The sequence below is a fragment of the Talpa europaea genome, assembly GCF_964194135.1.
Source record: "Talpa europaea genome assembly, chromosome: 6".
NCBI lineage: Eukaryota > Metazoa > Chordata > Mammalia > Eulipotyphla > Talpidae > Talpa > Talpa europaea.
Genome location: NC_140072.1, coordinates 2,995,563 through 3,015,897, shown reverse-complemented (window position 1 = coordinate 3,015,897; position 20,335 = coordinate 2,995,563). Strand labels below are relative to the sequence as shown.

Sequence of the window (20,335 nt, the reverse complement as noted above, 5' to 3'; positions counted from 1 at the left end):
GAAGAGTCTTCCACACATACCAGCAGAAGAGCTACACCGGGCGCCTGGTCTTTTCCCTCACCCGTGAGCAGGGCGGGATGGGTGGTATGAAGACCTTGAGCCAGTCCTCTGCTTTGCAGACCCACTTCTCACCCCTACCTTGCTTTATGCCTGCTCACCATGCCCCGGAGGCCCAGAGCCTGTCGCCAGACGGCTGTCTCCTCTCAGCCTCTGACGCCCACCCCGGGCAGCAGTCTCTCTGCCGGTCACTCCGCTCCAGCTTCCACCTTCCAGCAATGTGTTGAAATCTCGTATTTGTGATTTCCCCTCCCCCTTAAAGTCCTTCCCCAGCCCTTTTTCTTTTCCGAACTTCCTTTTTAATTTCGATGGGGTCTCACGAAACAAGGGAGCAGGAATGGATTCTCGCACTCAGAGCGTGGAGCCCGGAGAAGTCTCTCGCAGCAGAGAGAATGTCAGGAAGCCTGCGCCGAAAATCTCACTTTCCACCTCTTGTTCAAATGGGATATAAACATCTTTGTTTTACTGTATGTGGTCAGAATATTTTTTTACAATTTATATAATGGGCCCGATCAAACATGGTGTAGACGTGCCAGCTTTGAGGACTGGAAATAGTCGATTTCTGAGCAAATGGCGCCAAGGAGTTCTGTAACTCATGGCTTGTCCTTCATGAAATGTGCTGGTTCTCCCTCACATTCCCCCTACCCCTCATGCCTCCCTCCTCCCCATGAAACCAAATGCAAAAGCTCGGATACCCTGCAAGAAAATAATACCAATTGTATGGGACTCTGCTGTCCCAACAAATCAGCAATAATTAATAGCAACGTACTCTCTCAAGTTACTTATTAAACATTCACAGCAGAAAGGTAGCTTGTATGTTTCAAATGCTGTCGTATTTCTAAATCCTACCTCTCTGCCTATTTTCATACGCAGGTAGCTGCACTATGCGTCTCTTCCTAGGTAACAGTGATGGGTGAGTCGGGAACTGGAGGAATTCTAGCGGCTGTGAGCAGGAGAGCTGGCCTGGAGGGCCCAGAGGAAGGACACTTGGGTGGGGCTTTGAAAGGTGGGTGGGGCTTGGCAGTCCATTGCCCCTGGCTGTGGTCAGAAGACTAGCTTCTCCAGATGCCAAGGGAGTTTGGTTGCCAAGGAGAATCGCTCAGGACTTGTCTCCTGCCCAGAGTACTAACAACTGCAGCTCTCTCCCAAAGTTTAATTTGTTTATTGCGAGAAGTTCTTACTTTCCCGTTGTTAAGCAGGCAGCTCCCAGTGGGGCCTCTTCTCCCCATCAGAGGCAAGGAGCACCAGCGCTGTGTGAAGAAGCCCTGACGGAGAGGTGGGGCTGCCAGGATGATTTACCAGGATGATGTAGGCCAGAGGTGCAGGGGGTGGGGGGGTGGGGGGGGTGGGCTTTGAGAGGATTCACCAGAGACAGAGTGGGGAGCAGAACAGGCAAATCCACTGAAATACACTGCTGAGGGGAGCAGCAGAGACACAGCAGAGGTCTGCTGTGCCTGCAGGTCAGCTCCCTGGCAGGGATTGAACTCGTGCTTCAGTGGCTGAGATAGCTTGGCAGAACCCAGTCTTTAACCCCTGCGCCACTAGGGAGGCCCATGAACCCCATTTTCAACGTCCCTGTATTCCTGGGACTTGGCCTACCTTTGGGGACAAAGAGATTCTTGTTCATTTCCAAAGATGATCTTAGGGGGCACTGATCACGTGGGGGAAGCTTAGGCTGTTTGCTTATTATGGGAAACTGCTAATAAGATCAGTCTGGGTTTAAGCACAGTTGCTGGAAGCCAGGTCTCCAGATGTGGCTGGTTAGAAATAGTCTCGAGTGGGAAGAACAGAGGCTCTAGCGTTGCTCTCCGTGAAGGGGGTGGGGGAACATGACTGGCATCATGAGGGGTCAGAAAAATCAATTGCCCCAGGAGGTGTGGATATATTTAAAGCTCGAGTCATAGGGCTAGACTCAGCTCAGGCAGAAGTCAAACATGTTTTCCTTTAAATGATTAAACTGAGTTGAACTTAGTTCAAGAAAAATTTCTTTTCCTTCCAAATGTTCTCCCTGCCCCCAGGCTCCGAGAGTTTCAGGATGAGACGTGTTTTCTTAAAGAGAAAACGTGCATCACTCGCATCCAAACCAGACAAGTGTGTGGATTTAGCCTGAAAGATGTCCAGTAGTGGGCCCGGCCCCTGCCCCGCGTCTGGGCGGTGCAGCCAGCGCAGGAGGGAGGAGCAGGCAGGCAGGCGAGGGAAAACATTTTCTGGGACTCTCAAAACCCCAGCTTTATTTTCTTGGGTAAAAAAATGTTAATGCCCACCCCTGCAGTAGTAACATGATTGGGGAAGGTAAGCCAGAGTTTCATTTACAGAATTATTCCACAATCCCAGCTGGATTCAGGTTAATTCAAGCGAAGACATTCCAGCCAAGCCCAGGGCACCCGAGTGGCTCTGCCCAGGACTGGGGGTGTCGCAGGAAGTGGGGGGCTGGGCGGAGGGGCGGCGAGCGGCTCCGGGTCCCACCCGCCTCTCCGGGCTTGGTCCCTTATTAAAATATGTGTTTTTCTTTCTTAAGAAAAAAACAACAAACCCACAACCAAGAGTTAGGCCTGATGCTGGCCGGGACCTGCTGGTATTTCCTCTGCTGTTTTTTCTTTCCCAAATGTGATCACTTTTCCTGGCGAGGACTTTCGGGGACGCTCAGCATCTGCGCGCCAGCTCCCCGCGGGCGGAGGGGGGACCCCGAGCGCCCCCGCGCCCCGCCTGTGCGGCTCGGGCCCGCCGGGAGCAGGGAGGGGCGGGGGGGGGTGTCACTGCGGCCTCGGGGCGCCTGCCCCGCCCCCCACCCCGGCACAGCCCCGGCGACGCCGGCGGCCGCGCACCCCACCCTGGCGCGGCCCCGACACCGCCCCTCGGCCCGGGCGCGCCTCCCCGGGGTGCTCGTCGGAAGTGGCCGGAGCCCCCGCCCGGGCGCCCCCCGAGGCGGCCGGAGCCCCGAGCGTCTTCTGCGCTTCCCCGGGGCCCGGGGAGCCCGGAGGGGGGCCGCCCGCGGGAGGCGCCCGGCGGGAGGCGGGAGGGGGGGGGGGCCGGAGCGCTCGCCCGGGACTCCCCGCCCCTCCGCGCCGGCCCGCGCTCCCCACCCCAGGGCCGCGCCTCCCGCCGCGCGGCACCCCCAGCCGCCCCCCCGCGCCGCACCCCGGGCTCCCAGCGCCCCGCGGCCCCAGGCTCGGGCTCGCACTCTGGTCCCCGCGGTGACCCCCAAGCCCCGCACCCCAGGCCAGGGGCCGCCGTACCCTCGAGGCGGGGCGCACCCCGACCCCCCGGACCGCGGCGCCCCGGACCGCTCCACGCCCCGGGCCTCGACCCGCCCCGGCCGGCCGCGCCCCTCGGCTCCGGCCCGGCCCGCTCGGCCCGCGCGGGGCGCCATGGGCAGCGGCAGCAGCCGGAGCGGCCGGGCCCTGAGGAGGCTGCGCCGCCCCGACAGCCGCCCCGCGGGGCCCGGGGGGGGCGCCCGGGAGGGCGGGACGCGGCCCCCGGCCCCGGCCCCCGCGGCCCCCGGCCCCGGCCCCGCGGCGCCCCCGGACGGCGCGGACGACACCCTGCGCCTGCTGGACCAGCTGCTGGCCGAGTCGGCGGCCTGGGGCCCGGGGGAGCCCGCCCCCCCGCGCGCCCCCCGGCCCCGCCCCGCCGCCCGCGCCGCCCGCCCGGTGAGTGATCAACTCGGGGGGCCCCCGGGCCGCGACCGCCGTGCGCCCCCCCCCCGCAGCCGCCGGTACCCCGCCCGGGCTCCATCGCGCCCCCTCCCCTGCCAGCACCCCCCGACTTTCTTCCTCTCCGCCTGTTGGGGTTCTGGGGTTCCGGCGTGTCCCCAGGGGGGGTGACGTGCTGGGAGCGCCTGAGGGACCGAGGCGCAGACTTTCCTGGGCAGAGACGCGCGCGGGCTGGGGGGGCGGGGGGGTCACCTCTTTCCTGGGAACTGCCCTGACCCTGGAGGCGCAGCCTTCGCGGCTGGACCCGGGAGATGGGGGGCGCGGCTGCTTTCCCCTCGATCCCCGCTCCCCTCAACCCCGCCCTGTGTTGGCAAAGGCCGCCCATTGGATGCGGGGGACAAAGGGGCAGGGGACCGCGCGGGGCCGCAGATACAGAGGTCAGAGGTCGGGGAGGTCAGGGCCCGGCCGGCTGGGGGGCAGCGGGACCACCACTGGCTGTGGTCAGAGCCGCGCCGGCCTCTCCCTGTGGCTTCCTTGTTCTGCCTCCCGAACCTTCCAACGACAGACCTGCTGTTCTAGAAAAGCAGAAAACTGAGGACTCTGGGGTGGCACGAGCTGCGCCCAGGCACGTGGAGTGAACTAGATGGTCAGTGCCAGCTGCTGGGCCGGAGGAGGAAGGCAGAGCCAGCCCCCCCTTCCCTGAGCCCGGGGTTACCTTACAGCTGCCAGGGTCCCCGGGAGGGTCTCTCTGGGCAGCCCCTCAGAGGTGGGGGCCCACCTGAGAGGCAGGGGCCCTTCCTGCTCTGCTGCCCCCTCCAAAGTGAGCCAGGACCGAATTACACAGGGAGATTCCTTCAAACAGACCTCAGCACCCAGTTACGTAACACCTCACTCGCTGAAGAACAGGGGGAGCTCCTGGCAGCGTGGAAGCAGTCTCTCAGCCTTCAATTTTCAAGTGTTTTGAGAACTTCCAGGAGAAAACAAGAGATGGGGGTTTCCCTCCTGCCTTGCTGCCATCCCAGGGAGCTTGGGGTACCACATCGTTCTGTTAGTCTCTTCTCAACGGAGCCCCTGCGGTGCGCGGCCTCACTCTGGGGGCTAGAGATGGCACAGACAGGGCACGGGTCTCACCCAAAAGCAGCCCACGTCTAATGGACGGAGGAGGAAGGATCTGCAGGAGAGCAAGTGCAGTGCCGAGCGGGGTGGGGGGCCGGGGAGTCCTCAGGAGGAGCACCTGGCCCTGGAGGAGCCAGGTTGGCGTTCCAGGAGGGCAGTTGGCACTGGACCTGAACTTGGAATGAACAGGGGCATTGCCTTTCACAGATGAGGAAGAGGTGACAGGCAAGGGGACAGTTGTGGGCAGAGGACCCCTAAGCGAAGTGTGGTGGCCGCCACATGGTGCTCTGGATGTGGGGGGAGTCGCAGGCTCAGAGGCCCCAAGAGTGGCTGTGAGTGGCCCAGTAAGGAGTGTGCATGATGCTATGAAGACCGCCCAGCTCTTTGAAGGGCTGGGGGGAAAGACAGTTTGTGTTTTAGGAAGATTGTGTGACCAGCTCCGGGGAGAATGAACTGGGCAGAGTGAGACTAGGGCAAGGTGACCAGGTGGGGGTGGGCAGGGGCTGGAGAGGCAGCAGCGGGAGGACGGAGGGCAGATGGAGTTGGAGGTCCTGAGGCTGCCCTCTGTGGCGTGGGCGGCCACATGAATGTTCTTTGAATGAGTCCCAAGAGCCTCAATTATTACAGCCATAAGGGGCTCTTGAGGCCAATTCATTATTTTCAGGCCTGGGGAGACCAAGGGAAAGGTTCTGGAAGGTCACGGAGAAAGCCGCGGTCTGTGCTCCAGTGCAGAGCTCATGCTTCTTGGCTCTGTAGGTTACATCCTGGGGGAGGCCTGGCCACTGCGCATTTTATGAGACTCTTCATTAACAAGAGTGAGCTACAGGGCCTCCCCTGGCAGCCCAGCGGTTGAGCACTGGGCTGCGAAGCTGCCCGCAGCCTCTGCAGCGCCGGTTCGATTCCCAGCTGCTCCCCGGCCCCCGGAGGAGGGTCCCACATGGCGCGCAGACCTCTCCTGCCGCCCGCTGCTCCCCTCAGCAGTGTCCTTCGGTCCTTCTGCCTGCTCTGCTCCCCGCTCTGGCTCTGGTGAATTCTCTCACCCTCCTGCGCTTCTGACTGTACCCAGTGCTTGTATAAACAAATAAATCAATCTTTTTTTTTTTTTTTTTTAAAAGAGTGAGCTACAGAAAATTGGGATTTTGATGAGTCTGTGTTGAGATCCATATGTAGGAGCTGGCCCTTCTTCAAAATGTTAAAAATTATGTTCTCAACAAGAGAAAATGCTTGATTGAGGATGTTTTAGATTTCTTTAGGAAGGAAGGAGGAAGAAAACCTCCCTTAGGTTAAGAGCTATCTAGTATGTTGGGGTTGGGGGGTGGAGGGAGGTATTCTTCATAGGAAAATATCAAACTTAAGTGAAATTATCCCTTTAAAAGTTTAACCACCGGGCCTTCCTGGTGGCATAGCGGGTTGAGCGCTGCACTGTGAGGCGGTCCGCAGCCTCTGCAGTGCAGGTTCAGTTCCCGGCTGGCCAGGGAGATTCCCACATGGCACGCAGACCTCTCCTGCCGCCCGCTGCTCCCTTCAGCAGTGTCTTCGGTCTGTCTGCCTGTTCTGCTCCCTGCTCTGTCTCTGGTGAATTCTCTCGCCCTCCCACGCCTCTGACCTTACCCCAGCTCTTAAGAAGAGGAAAAAAAAAAAAAAAAGAAGAAGAAAAAGTTTAACCACCATCGATCCGAATTTCTTAGAGATGGATTATGGATATGAGTTACCATTCTGAATTTCATGCATTAGACTATATTCAGGAATAATTGTGGCTAATATTTTAATGGGTTTCAGATATGTATTAGCTCTTTCAATCTTTATCATTATTATCATCCCTTCTTACAGATGAGAAAGAGGTAAAAGCACAGAGAGGTTAAGTAACTTTACCAAAGCCGCACAGTTACAGCAGAGCAGAGGTTAGCACTGGGGAAGTCAGTGTCCGGTGCCCTTAGCCGAATGGCCTCAGACAGCTGCGATTTTGTGCTCGATCCACCCACTTTACCGCCATCACATTTGCCATTGCCAGCCTACGTGCAACCAACCAGTTCCCCCTGTGTTCTCACCCAAATAGCCACCTTTCCCAGCGGCCCGGACCGCCACACTGGAGAGCTCTGTGCTCCAAGCAGAGCTTTGCGGCAATCCTTTTAGTTCTTGGGTGTCTTTTTGGGCATTTCTTGACTCCCGCTCCATCTCCTGCTGCAGTAAAGGTGGCTGGATAAGAACGAAGCCTCCCATGTCCCGTCTGAGACCGTCATTCCGTCTACGGTCAGTCATCTTAAAAACTGCCTCGCCAGGGAGGTCCTTAGCTCTTGTGTAGATATTCTGAATAGAGATCAATCTTTCCCCTGCATTTTGGCAGAAACTGCTTCCACTTAAATTCTTGTATTTAACTGATACTTTGTGATGAAACCCTTCAGCTCTGGATGGTGAGCTGAAGCAACATCATGAGCGAATTAGATGTAAGACACAAATGTGAAGGGGACGGTCATCCTCTACTGGACTGCGTGACAAATCCAGGGCACCTGTGAGTCTCTGTGTGTATTTATATTCACCAAGAATAACTGTCCAGACAGTTCCCAAATAACATCATCAGTGACGTTCTTTTTTCCAGTCCAGTGCCATAAACTTTTTTTGTGGCAAAGCAAATATGCCAGAAGGAAGTGTGTCCCTTTGTGCAAGGTCACCGCAGCGGCTGCTGTGGGAGAGCTGGGCTCTGTGGCTGGTGGTGTGTGCTCACTGAGGAGGGGGCAGGAGGCGGCATTCCCTGCTCCCAGCACTGAGTCGGGGGTCACCCCACGCCACACTTCTAACAGCCTTTCAGGGTACATGCTGCCACCTCCATTTTACAAGCAAGGCCAATTCAGCCCCGAGAGATGGATAACTTATCCTGACACCCAGTCAATTTTGGGGGGAGGCAGAGTTTGTACACAGGTCTACCAACCAGGTCATGCTTACCTTTAAAGCTTTGTTTCTAGAATTCAAATAGGTTATCTGCATGCACCTGAGAAGAAATTTGTTCCTGGAGGGAGCTCCAGGGAATAATGTGTAGTCAGGCAAGTCCAGTGACAAAGATAATACTGACTTAGTGGACGTTAGCAAAGGGAGTGAGTTCTGAGAGGGGAGGGAGAATGGGCCGAGGGCATATGAGGGAAGGCAGGGGGGAAGACATGCGTCACCCATCACCTCACACAACACACAGTCACACCACAATATGCCATCTGTCATCTCACACAACACACGTAATATGCTATCCCTCATCTCACACAAGGCACACAACACACTCAGGTAGGTTCTGGGGTAAGTAGGGGTGCGGGGTAGGGAAGTGGGTCGGGGGTGAGAGGATTTACCAGAGACAGAGTGGGGAGCAGAACAGGCAGACTGACTGAAATTCGTTGCTGAGGGGAGCAGCGGGCAAGTCAGGAGCGGTCTGCTGCACCATGTGGGTAGCTCCCTGGTTGGGGATTGAACTCATGTGCAGTGGCTGTGGATAGCTTCATAGATTGTGACTTAACCCCTTGCGCCACCAGGGAGGCCCTAGTTATTTTCTTTTGTTTTCACATTTCTCAGGTAATATCTCAGTATATAATATAAATCATAAAGTAATTATATTGAAATTGTTTTAGATTTATTTTTAAAGATTTATTTTTTTAATGTATGCATACAAGAACTGGGGTGTAGGTCGAGGTGTGGAGAGTGAGAGGATTCACCAGAGACAGAGCAGGACAGGCAGACTGACTGAAGCACACTGCTGAGGGAGCGGCGGGGAGACAGGAGAGGGCTGCTGAGCCTGTGGGCCGCTCCCTGGCGGGGATGGTGGCTGCGGGGAGCTTCATAGCGCTGACACTTAACCCCTTGCGCCACTGGGGAGGCCCCTTTCTCGATGCCTTAGCGGCAGGCTCCTGAAGCCAGGCCTCCAGAGCAGAGGGGCCCGAGGGGTCAGTCGGGCTCTCTCCCAGCCTGGGCGTCTCTCCAGGGCCTCCTGCTGGCGAGGCCTGTCCTGCTCACGGCGGGGCGCGGGCCCTGCTCAGATGACAGAGGCGCCCTCTGGCGTGAGCACCGCGCAGGCCCTCACGTTCCCTCCCGCCCGCCCGGCCCAGAAGCCCACCGGCACAGCCTGGCCTGAGAAGGGTCATTCTTAGGCAGAGAGGAAGGGGGAAGCCATGGAGGAGGTCGACCCACGCTGGCGGGCAGGCCTCACAATTACGCAGAGGGAAAGAAGGGCAGGTGCCTGTGGTGTGGCCCAAGTTTCCCGCCCTTGGGAGAGTGGCCGACCCCGTGGTGACAAAGCAGGCGGCCTTCAGGCAGGGCAGCAGTGGGCACTAGAACTGGCCAAGGGCACTGTCCAAATAGTTATCAGTCACTGCCTGAGTTTTTTTCCTGCGTGTACAATTAATTGCAAGACTACTCAGGTTTAGAAAACAACAATAATGGGGTTTATTTAACAAATCAGGGAAAAACAAAGAGTTACCGAGGCCTGAAATGGCCATTTACCTCACCTGAAGCAATGGCCAGTGTTTAAAGCCCTAAACAGAAAGCATCTGAGACGGTGTCTTCCCCCGGCCCGACCTCCTCTCCCCGGCGCCCAAGGTGGCGTCTTCCACCCCCGAGGCCCGGAGCACACGCAGACTCTAGGTCAGGTTCCAACTCACAGAGACAGCAGAGGACACAACAGGAGATGCTCCTGGAGCTGCCGAGATGGCCCAGCGCACCACCATGCCAGCAACACTCAAAACAGCAGCTGCAGCACCCAAACAACCCGACAAAGGGCCCCACTCACAGCTCAGCGAGGTGCCGGCTCCGGGCGTCTGCCTTCCCTGCCGGGCTGTGACAGCAGCGAAGCTGGGGACAGTTTCAGTCTCTCGGCTGCTTGCAAAGTGTAATGGCAGGAGGACACGGAGCAGGATCGCTATGACCCGAGCAGACAGGGTAAAGGAGGAGAGAGTCCTGGAGTCCTCAGTGGCTTTTGCAGGCTTTTACTGGGATTTACCAGGTACACGGCAGGCAGGGGTGCTGGGGGGCCGGGAGACTGGCAGGCCTCCCAGCCCCCATTAAGCCTTCACTCTTTCTGGGCTCTCTGGCATTCCTGGTGGCCTCTGCTGCTCTGCTCTTCTCCTGGTCCTTCTCGTGGTCCTACTTTGCTGGCGTCCCTGTGACGCCGCCCTTATCAGCCCAGTCTCAGCCCAGGTGAATCCCATCTACCTAGGCCCACACCCCACTCCAGGTGCCGCCATCAGGCATGCATTCGGGACCGCAGGGATCCATCATCCATCCTAATGGCTGGAGGGCAGAAAAGCCTGATGCTTTTTTACCTTGCCCTACACAAAACCTCTGCTGTTCCTCTCTGAGGTTGGCTGCTGGAAGCCTCTCCGTGTCCTTCAGAGGCCCACACCAGCCTTCTGGAAGATCTGTGCGGTGGGTGCAGAAATCACTGACCTCAGAATCCCTGAAGATCCAAAAGCACTGATTCCTGAACACTGAATGCTCAAAGGCTGAATCCCAAACACGGAATCCTGGGGGCGCTATCTGCAACCCCTTATATTTCTTACCAGTCTCCACCCCAAAATGCGGTACTTTTTAGCATTTTCCCTGGGGCTCCCCATCCTCGCCAGCACCTCCTGCAGGGGCACCACCTGTAACAGTCTTTGGCTTCAGCCACAGATTACAGCCTCAGGGGCCTGGGGCAGAGGGCGGTGCCACAGGGCGAGGCTGGGTGTCCAGAATCCTGATTGTGGAGGCGGATTCACAGTGGCCAGGCCACAGCGCATGCTCTGCAGCTTGTTCTGTGTGAGTGGTCCACCTGCGGGTGGGTGTCCCTCTGTGTGGGTGGTGCCGGTCACTGCCCTATGGACTTACATCCACACAGAAAGCTGCTGGAAATTGTGAAGGGGAGAGTGGTAACCAGAGGAACAGAATACAAGATGGACGATGAAATCCAGAGTGGACTTTCTAAAAATTTTCCCCAGTGGTTCTAAAAGTTAACTTGGAAGGACCAGAGACTCAAGATTCTTCCTCAGTCTGCTCATGTGTTTCCTGCTTTGCTGGTTTGCAAAGCCTCCCTGGGACCCCGAGGAGTGACAAGACCCCCCCTCTCCCCACCACACCCCCTTGCTGGTCCCTGCTCAGTCTTGATCCCAGGCTGGCCCAGGCTCCTGGCCATCCCAGGGGCCAGATGTCAGTGTGGCCGGGAGGTGGCAGGCTGCCAGCTGGCCAAGGCACTGTCAGCTCTAGGCCGGGGCAGCCAGCAGGGGCTGCTGTGTCTCCTCTTCATCCACACAGTGCTCCCAGCTGCTTCCTGGGAGAACAGAGAGGAAGGACACACTCACAGGGCAGGCCCAGATGGCAGCAAACCCCAATCAGATACCACCTGACTGAGCCTTCAGTACACTGGCAAAGGAAAGCCTTCCTCTCCAACCTGGTTTGGGGTCCAGCCCAAGTCCCATGGTTTGTCGTGGGCCAAGGCCAGAGACGCAGAGACCCGTCTGACTGCAAATGCTTGCCCCAGTCGCCCACCCTCTCACGCCAGAGCACAAGACCCTAAGCAAGTGATCGAGCATATTTCAGATAGAACTTGCAGACATGGAAAATGGGGTGACGGGTTCCGGTGACCTGGGCTTTCAGCAGTTTAGACAGAGACGAGAAAACTGGAAGAGAAAACTGAAGAAATGACCTGGGACACAGCCCAGAGAGACGGGACTGGGAGCAGGACAGCTAGAGAGGAAACCACAGCCAGCGGAGGCGAACTTGTGGCTCAAGGAAAAGGCGGCCAGACAATGATGCTGCTGATCAACACCGTTTCCATGTGGTCCTGGGGGTCGGAGCCAGAGAAGAAAGGTCGGGGGGGGCGGGGAGGGTACAAAGGACAGGGAGGGGGCAAATCAGTTGATCCAATATTCCCGATAATATGAACGACAACCAAATATGTGCATACACAGGAATGCACAAGTAGATATTAAGAATAATAGCGGGGCCTCGCTGGTGGCACAAGGGGTTAAGATGCAGCACTATGAAGCTATCCGCAGCCTCTGCAGCACTGAGTTCGATCCCCAGCCAGGGAGCTACCCACATGGCACGGCAGACCTCTCCTGACTCCCTGCTGCTCCCCTCAGCAGTGTATTTCAGTCAGTCTGCCTGTTCTGCTCCCCACTCTGTCTCTGGTGAATCCTCTCACTCCCTGCAGCTCTGGCCTGTACCCAGTTCTTGTATGCATAAATAAATACATCTTTAAAAAAAAGACTAATAATAGAGTTCGGTTTATACCACTAGACACCCACATTTCAGCAACAGCCAACAGATAGAAAGTAATTTTTTAAAAAATTCATTATGTATTTATTTATTTAGAAAATAACTTTTATTTAAAAGAGATGATGACAATAGCAGTATAAACATCAGTTTTCTACAAATTGATCTAAAAAGATCCTGGTCTCAAGGGAAAATGGTAAAACTTCTTAAAAGACATTAAAGAAACCCCAAATGAATGGGAGCTAAAGTCCCTCTTTGTAGATTGGAAGGTTCCTGTAGCAAAGACATCAATTCTCCCAGAATGCCCCGTAGCTTGTGACCCCTCACAGCCCCTGGGGCAGTTTCCTCCTCAAACGTGACGAGGGCACCTGGCGTGCAGACACGAGCGTCCAGAACCAAGGGTGGTGAGAGCACGCAGGCCTGGCTCTGCAGGAGTCACGCTCGCCCAGCACTGTGCTCACCCAGCCAGAGGGCGACCCCTGCCAGGGAGGTGAGGCCCTTTGTAGAGAGCAGGGCAGGTGAGAGCAGGGCGCGCTCCGCGTCGCTGTTGGGGACGCAGGGTGCATCGTGCCAGCTTGGTGCCCTGATGCGTCACTCCCTGCCCAGGCCAGCGTGCCCACCCGTGAAATGGGCAGAGGGACCGGGCTGCCAGCTCTGTTCTTTTCGTCTTGGGCAGACTCAGCGACCCTTGTCTGTGGCAGAGTCAGTATCCATACCTTGTGACGCCGTTTTCTCCTGTCCTTCCCAAGGTGTCCCCAAAACAGAGTGCGGAAGCCCACGCAGCAGGCGGCGGCCAGTCGGAGTAAGTACAGGGGTGTGTCCCTGCCAGGCCTCATGTCTTTGGGCTTCAGCCCCCCAGGTCCTCACGGCCCCAGCTTGCCTAGAAGCTGCCCTCCCCCTCGGGCAGCGCCCAGCTGTGGGAAGTGCCTTTCACTCTCAAGCAGCTTAGCTCCCCCTGAAAGCAGCCAGGATGGAGGGGGCACTGTGGCCTCTCTCCCCCTCCCGCCCTCACTCACCCTGTGCAGCGGAAAGACACAGTCCTGGCCCCACAGGCTCCGGGGAGTGTGAGCTGAGGACCCCAGGCCCAGAGACCGTGCAGGCCCCTGGACTGTGTGGGGAGCAGCTGTCCAGGAGGCTCAGCTGGGGCCATACTGCCCCCGCCCCCCCTCCTGTCCTCCGATGAGTGACAGTGATCTGCCTTGTCCCTGGGACGTGGGGATGGTGGCGCTTAGGGTCACTGATGTCGATATTCTGGCTTAACAGCTGCTTTGATCAGTGATTCCTGCTTTGGGGGCAAGAATGCGGCTGGTTTCCCTGGGTCTCTCACAAGAGCAGACTGGGGGCTCAAAGGGGTCAGAGAGGGGACAGAGGCATCTCTGGGGCTGGTGGAGGAGCCAGGGACGGCAGTGGTGGGAGAGCCTTCAGGTGGCGGGCCCCGGGCAGAGGACAGGCGTGGCAGGGCCTGTGCACGACTGTGGGCGTCGACACAGGGGCTGTGGACGGGCGTGGATGAGGGGAGGTTAAGGTGCAGGCAGGCCTTGAGCCCCACGCACCCCTGAACTGGCCTTGGCTCAGGTAAGAGAGTGATCGACAGGCTCCAGGGCACCACTGGGGGTGGGGAGACAGGGTGAAGCAGTGAGAACTTAGCAGGGCTCCCCACTCACTGCAAGGCCAAGCTCAAGAGCCTTAGCTAGTGGAGAAGCCTAGTCCTCCCCAATGGGTCGAAAACTACCACCTGCTCTGCTTAGCACACCGCCCTGGGGGGACCGGAGACCTGTTGTGTGCCCCTGTGCACCCCTGTGCCCAAGGACGGGGCACAATGCCCACTGCAGTGACTGGTCCCGGGGCCAGGCGCTCCATGCTGAGGACCTGCCCGCTCTCGCTGAAGGCCCAGCTCGGTGCCGACACCCTCAGTTCTGGCAGAGGGTTTCCCTAATTTTGTTTTTTGTTTTTTTTTTAGAGGCATGTATTTTTATTTATTTATTTTTATTTATTTATTTATTTATACAAGCACTGGGTACAGTTAGAAGCGCGGGAGGGTGAGAGAATTCACCAGAGCCAGAGCGGGGAGCAGAGCAGGCAGAAGGACCGAAGTACACTGCTGAGGGGAGCAGCGGGCGGCAGGAGAGGTCTGCGCGCCATGCGGGACCCTCCTCCGGTGGCCGGGGAGCAGCCGGGGATCGAACCCGCGCCTCAGAGGCCGCGGGCAGCCTTGCAACCCAGCGCTCAACCGCTGCGCCACCGGGGAGGCCCGGTTTCCCTAATTTTGAAGGCAACTTACAGTGACTAGTTTTCAGCCAAGGCATTTAGAAGGATTAAGTTCTGCACCAAATGAATTAACTCTTCTTGTTTTTAAATGAATAGGTGGGTCCTTCAACTCCCAGCCACACTCTAGGAGGCGCCTCCTGCTGCTATCCCCGCTATGCCAGGACCCTGCCTGCCTCCTTCCCTCCCTTTCTCTCTAGCCTTCCTTACGGGGCTCAGTGAGCACCCCTGAAAGTCCCCACAAGTTCAGAAAGTGGCTGGTGGGAGCCACTGTCTGAAGCCAGGCAGCAGGAACAGAGACCCACTCTGGCCTGTCCTCAGCACCCGCCCAGGCGGGGGGTGGGGGTGGGGGGTGGGGGCATGTCAGGCACGTGGGGAGGGCGACGCAGCGCTCGGTCACAAAGGCTGGGAGAGGCACCAGAGAAATGTGCGCAGGAGAGGGCGAAGGTCCCCAGGACGCAGGGATTGCCTCGTGGTTTCAGGATGGCTGGACCCTGGGAGGGGCTACTGGGTGGTGCCCATGACAAGCTGGAGCTCCCACCCAGGTCCCTCACCCCTGCCCATCTCTGCCTGCAGAGCCCTGGACAGCAGCCAGCGGAGGCCGGAGAAGCAGCTGGCTGTCTCGTATGACTACGCTGAGGAGGAGCTGATGGCCAGCATCGAGCGGGAGTACTGCCCCGAGGCCAGTGGCACAGCAGCGGTGGGCCTCCTGCCACCTGCCGGGCTGGGCACGCACATCCCCCCTTCTGCCCAGGACTCCATGCAAAGCTGAGTTGCCATCAGCACCATTACTCCCAGATCTCTCAAAACCCATCTCAAACCACATGCACACAGCCCTGAACATGGTGGGCTGTGGCCCCCCGGGCTCGCTGGAGATGCAGGCAGGAGGGAGCAGGGTCCCTGCAGGTGCCTGCACAGGGAATCTCCCAGGTGCGTCTGTCTCCTTCATAGAAAGGCCTGTCCGCGGGGATCTTGGTGCAGGAAATGCTTGTTCTTTCCGGAGGCCAGCACGCCACCTGACTGCAGAAGGCTTGGCAGCTGAATATGGTCCCAACCAGTTGCCTCGGGGTCTATAATGCATTCCACGGTGCTTCTGGATGGTTCTATCATGGAGAGTACACGCAGAAAGTGTGTCCCACAGACCTGGAGGGGTGACCTTCAGTTCTGCAAAGGAACCCCTGAGCGATAAGGTTCTGTTGAGATACAGAATCAGTCTCAGCTGGTCTCACGTCCTCCCCCAACACAGCGGCCTCCCCCCGGCCCCGCCCTTCGCCAGGAGAGCGGTCCACCCACCTGCTACAGAACACGACACCTTAGAGACCCACGATGGCCGCTTGGCACCCTAGGCCCACAGGCCCCTGCGCATGGGCAATCTGGCGCTTCCCTAAACTTTGTTGCTCGACCACAGTGCCTTTGAGCAGCCGCAGCCGGGGGACTTTTACCGGGAAGTCAGAGGATGGACAAGGGAGCCTTTCACAGACCCCGGGGGGCTGGCTCAGAACCTCCCCAGGCAGAGCCGTTTCCCATCCAAGCCCAAACCATTGCTTCTGAGAGTATCGCCTTCGCTACGTGACAGCCCGCCGCCTTCGCTACGTGACAGCCCGCGTGCTTCTCCTGAGGGAGGCTGGTTTCTTCCCCCCGGGAGCTGACTTTGAGTTAACGATGCAGTATGTTTGCAGTCGCGCGCCATTATTTTATTAGAATGGAACACGCTTGGCTGGTTTCCAAGAGAAGTCCTTAATAAAACCCTCCATGAGATGAAAGTGTTAAAAGGAAAAAATTATCCCTTGCATAGTTGGGTTGGTGTAAATCAAGTTTAAAGAAAAGGCGTCAAGGCCGTGTTTCCAGGCCTGTTCCTGCTTCCTCTCTTGCTTCTTCTTCCCTCTTTTTTTTGCCCGTGGTTCCAGCCCTGGGGCGGCCCCTCCCCCGGTGAGATGGAGGCGGGCTGAGCACCCACTCTGCGCCGGGCGCTGTGGGACCTGCTCCCCCGCTCCCCCAAGTGTTGCCCTGCACTGCAGCTGAGAATCTACTCACCCGCAGGGAGGAACCAAGGCAGGAAGGAAAAGGCCTCGGCATTACAGTGGACAGGTGTCGGGGCCTGGAGGTCCACATACATCAGATGCATCTCGTGGGCTCTGTGCGGGGCCTTCCTCTGGGGTGCTACAGTCAGGAAGTTAGAAAACCCTGTCCCTAGTGCTAGGAAAACTCTGGGTGAGGGGCGGAGCCGGGCACAGCCCTCCTGCCCCGCGGCCCTAGGAGCCTCTCCCCTCTTGCCCAGGAGTCCAGCCATCGCCAGCTCCCACCCCTCCTCTGGAGCATCCTCCAGATTCCTGGGCCCTGGGCTGCGTCCGAGGCTGTGCTGGGGGGGCAGCTAGTAGCCGGCCCCTGGCGTTTCCAGGTCACAGGTCACACCTAAGTGCTGCTGCCTGCAGCCCAGCCTGTGTGAGGGCAGGGACCTGGTCTCTGCCCACTTGTGGGGTGTGCCGTTTCCAGGGAAGAGCACCCACATAAACTTGGATTCACCCCGAGAAGGGACAGGCTGCCAAAATAGAGGCCAGAAGCCGCACCGCAGGTCTCACCTGGGTGGAGTTGGGGCCTCTGGCCTGTAGGGTGCTCACAGCTGAGCTCAGGGTGTTTGGGGGCCTGAGGGCAGGGAGAGGGGATATGGCATCCTTGATATTTTGATAGAAAGAGGTGTTCCTCGCTAAACACCCCTCCCCCTAGGGATCTGGTATCCACTCTTTAATTCATACACACACCCGCCATCTCTCCCGCTGCACCCGGCGGGATGCTGCCATTTTCCTCCTCAGCATTCTGTCCTGTGACCCTCGCCACCTTGGTGTTCCAGGACTCTCAGCACCTTGCCCCCAACTCAGGCACTCCTCTGGAAGCTTCCTCAAAGACTAGCCCTGGGTGATGGCAGGGCTTGCCCCCTCATTCCCTGACCCTCAGGGGAGCACCATCTCGCGACTTCAGGCCAGCCCCTTGGGGGGTCCTGCTGTTCTCGCCCCGACCCGACATCCCTGCGCTCCAGGTGAGAGGCTCCACGTGGCCCGCCTTGCTCCACCTTGGCAGAAGTGAAGCTGTGTCACTGGTTCTAATGTCTGGGCTCACCACGTGGCAGTGGGAGGTGCCTGGAGCGACCTCCGCTGCCTCAGCACAGACCCGGCCCTCTCAGAGGGCTCTGACGACACAAGACTTGCTCACCCCATTCCAGGTATTTCTGTGCCCCAAGACAGCTTTCTTTCAGGGAACCTGGTTCCTTTTGGTGGAAGGACAGGAGAGCTAGAAGACCAGGCAGCGGATGTCTGGGGTCTCTACAGTCCTCATTTTATAACCAGGGACACTAACGCTCAGGAAGGTGGAAGACCTCCTGTGGCTCGACGGGTGGGGTGTGAACCAGGCCTGTCTCAGGCCACGTCAGCATTCCCGCCACAGTGGCCAGAGGACGGGGAGGCCCTCTGCTGTGCTGCAGGGCTCTCTGCCTGCTCCTCAGACGCTCGCTGCCGACTGGACACTGGGAGTCGGGCCACCCTCCTCACCTTGTGCGCACCTCTCCAGCCAAGACCTCTCAGCCTGCTTTTCCAGAAGCCCACCCATTTCTTCCCGTCTTCCTCTCTCCTGTCTCTAGTCTCCCAGTGAATCTCCAGTCCCCCGTGCAGGGGGCCAGAGCAACAGTTTCCATTTAGCAAACACCCAAGGGTCACCAGGTGAGCTCACAGGGGCTGGACCTCACGGACACGATGAGCCACAGGCAAGCCTCACCATCCTCACAAGTCAGGAGGGAGCAAGTAGGTAGACAGAGGTTTACCTGACCACAGGGTCCATGAGGATTGTGCTGTCTCCCCGCCCCACCCCCCCAGCCCTCCCGCACCTCTTGCCATGGCAACTAGGACCAGCGTGCCACAGGTCACAGGACCTCTCTGTCCCATCACAACCCAGGTGGGGTGTCCCATCACATCCCAGAGGATGCGTGTGGAGAAAGGCGCCTGGAGCCACATAGTCCTGCACCCAGCCGACCAATGGGCTCAACTGTGAGAAGCCTGGAAAGGGGGGTGCTCCAGTTCTCAGACATGCTGGCTGGACTGATGTCAAGACAGCTGGGTTCTAGAATCAGCAGTTCAGGCGAGAGGTATGAAGGAGACACATGTGCAGGGTCTTTAGGGTAGAGATGTTTTTATCTAAGTCACAGGCTGGAGAAGATCACCAGGGCTGAGGGCCGTGAACTGCAGTGTCATCGCCACCTGAGGTTCCCAGCACTGAGGCATCAAGGCGCCAAAGGGGACAGTGAGGCAGGAGAGCAGGAGGTTGAGGCGTTCGGGGGAGTAACTGGCTCTGTCCTACACTGCCGGCAGCAAACGTGACGACTAAGGACTGACCCTATCAAAGTCTCTGGCTCCCGAGGGCGCACCCTGGCTGGGATGTGGGATAAAGCCCCAGACGGAGTGGATTCGAGAGAGAATGTACCCCAAGAACAGAGATGAAGACTGGCTTCTGGGCTGGGCTGGAGGCGGTGGCCTCCTCCAGTTTTATCTCCTGGCACAAGAGGAGGCTGAGGCTCGGGCTTACCCAGCACCGACGGTCCTGTTCTGCCAGAAGCAGGCCCCCGGCTAGAGTGAGCCAGAGAGGCAGCCTCAGCACGCCTCAGCTGTCGAGGCCTCCAAAGGTGCTCTGAGGAAATAAAATTCCCCTGAACCAGAAAAACAGTTAAGTTGGGCCAATATGCAAAGAATTTTGTAGCTTCTTCCCCACAAGTCCCTGGCATACTGCGGTGTAGTTAAATGACGGAAGACACAGGTCTAGTTTGCGAATCGAAAGTTTTATATGATTCAACAAAAAATGTTACACACACATATTCATTTAAATAAGTCAAAGTCTATGACATAAAACATAATTCTGAAACATTTAAAATTTTATTACTGAAAACTACTTCAAAGGCTCAAAGTCAAAAGATCAAGCAAAACTGCTTAGGCGATAAAGTGCACTGGGGGGCCTGCTGCGCTCTGCCTGACACCCCGCGGCGGCGGCAGGGACCCCATATGGAAACAAGCCCCGAGGGCTCTGGTTCTTAGAAGAGTATTTTTTGGACAGAAACTGTTCCCCAACTTACAATCTTTCAATCGACAAACAGAAGGCAAAAAAGAGCTGATGACAGAAGGCATTTCTAATTCTAATCAGGCGACGAAACGTGAATGCGAGTCATGTGGAACACACCTCGGTCTTCAGAAGCAGCGCTGCTCGGACAAGGAAGCGCTCTCTGGAGAAGTAACGGACACTCGAAGGCCTGTGCCCGCCAAGGGGACACGAGGACGACGCCCACTATTCTGCATAATCAAAAAAAATCCCAATTTGTTGCCATTTTTTTCTAGCACACACATGGTTAGAACCGCTCAGCTGATCTTCGCAGAGAGGAAAGGCGGGGTGCGGGGAAAGGAGCTATATACACACACTGAACCGGGGCTCCTTGCATCCGCATTACGCTAAGACGGGAAGCCTCCTACCAGCCACCAGCACGCAGAGACAACTATGCCAACCAGCTGACACATTAGAGCACGGGCATGAGCACCAGGTCACACACAGCGTGTGACCAGGTGAGGGTGCATCAGACTAAAAGACCTGAACAAAGGCCTACCTGTACTCACTCGCTCTCCCCTTACCACCATTTTAATAAAGGTAAATGCCAACCACGAGGAGGCAAAGCCAGAAGCTAAGTCCTCCAGGCCCGCACCGCCTCCACCACGTTGCCGCCTGGACGCCCAGCCCCTGCCCAGGACCTGCCCGGCCTCCAACCGGGCAGGATGGGCACCGGGTGGCTCCCGAGGGGGTCCAGGGTCTCCTCCCTATGTAGACAGCACCACACCCCATTCTAGGTCATTTTCCATTGCTGCTTCCTTCTGGTGAAGCGAACCCAAGGGCAGTGGAGGCCCACAGCCACGCGGAGAACTGAGTGTGAGGGGGCGTGCTGGACAGACATGCAGGACGCCGGGGAGAGGCCTCCAGTCAGCAAGATCTTTTTCTCC

General features: G+C 57.7%; 1 protein-coding gene across 1 annotated transcript; it reads left to right on the top strand.

Annotated features, from left to right (window-relative positions):
- Window positions 1–3,425: 3,425 nt before the first annotated feature.
- Window positions 3,426–15,087, top strand: CYS1 (cystin 1; the record flags this gene model as incomplete). The annotated part of the gene is made up of 3 exons (XM_084235998.1): window positions 3,426–3,707; window positions 12,800–12,852; window positions 14,892–15,087. The coding sequence occupies 3 exons, from the start codon at window positions 3,426–3,428 to the stop codon at window positions 15,085–15,087; spliced, it is 531 nt and encodes a 176-aa protein (XP_084092124.1).
- Between the last annotated feature and the right edge of the window lie 5,248 nt (window positions 15,088–20,335).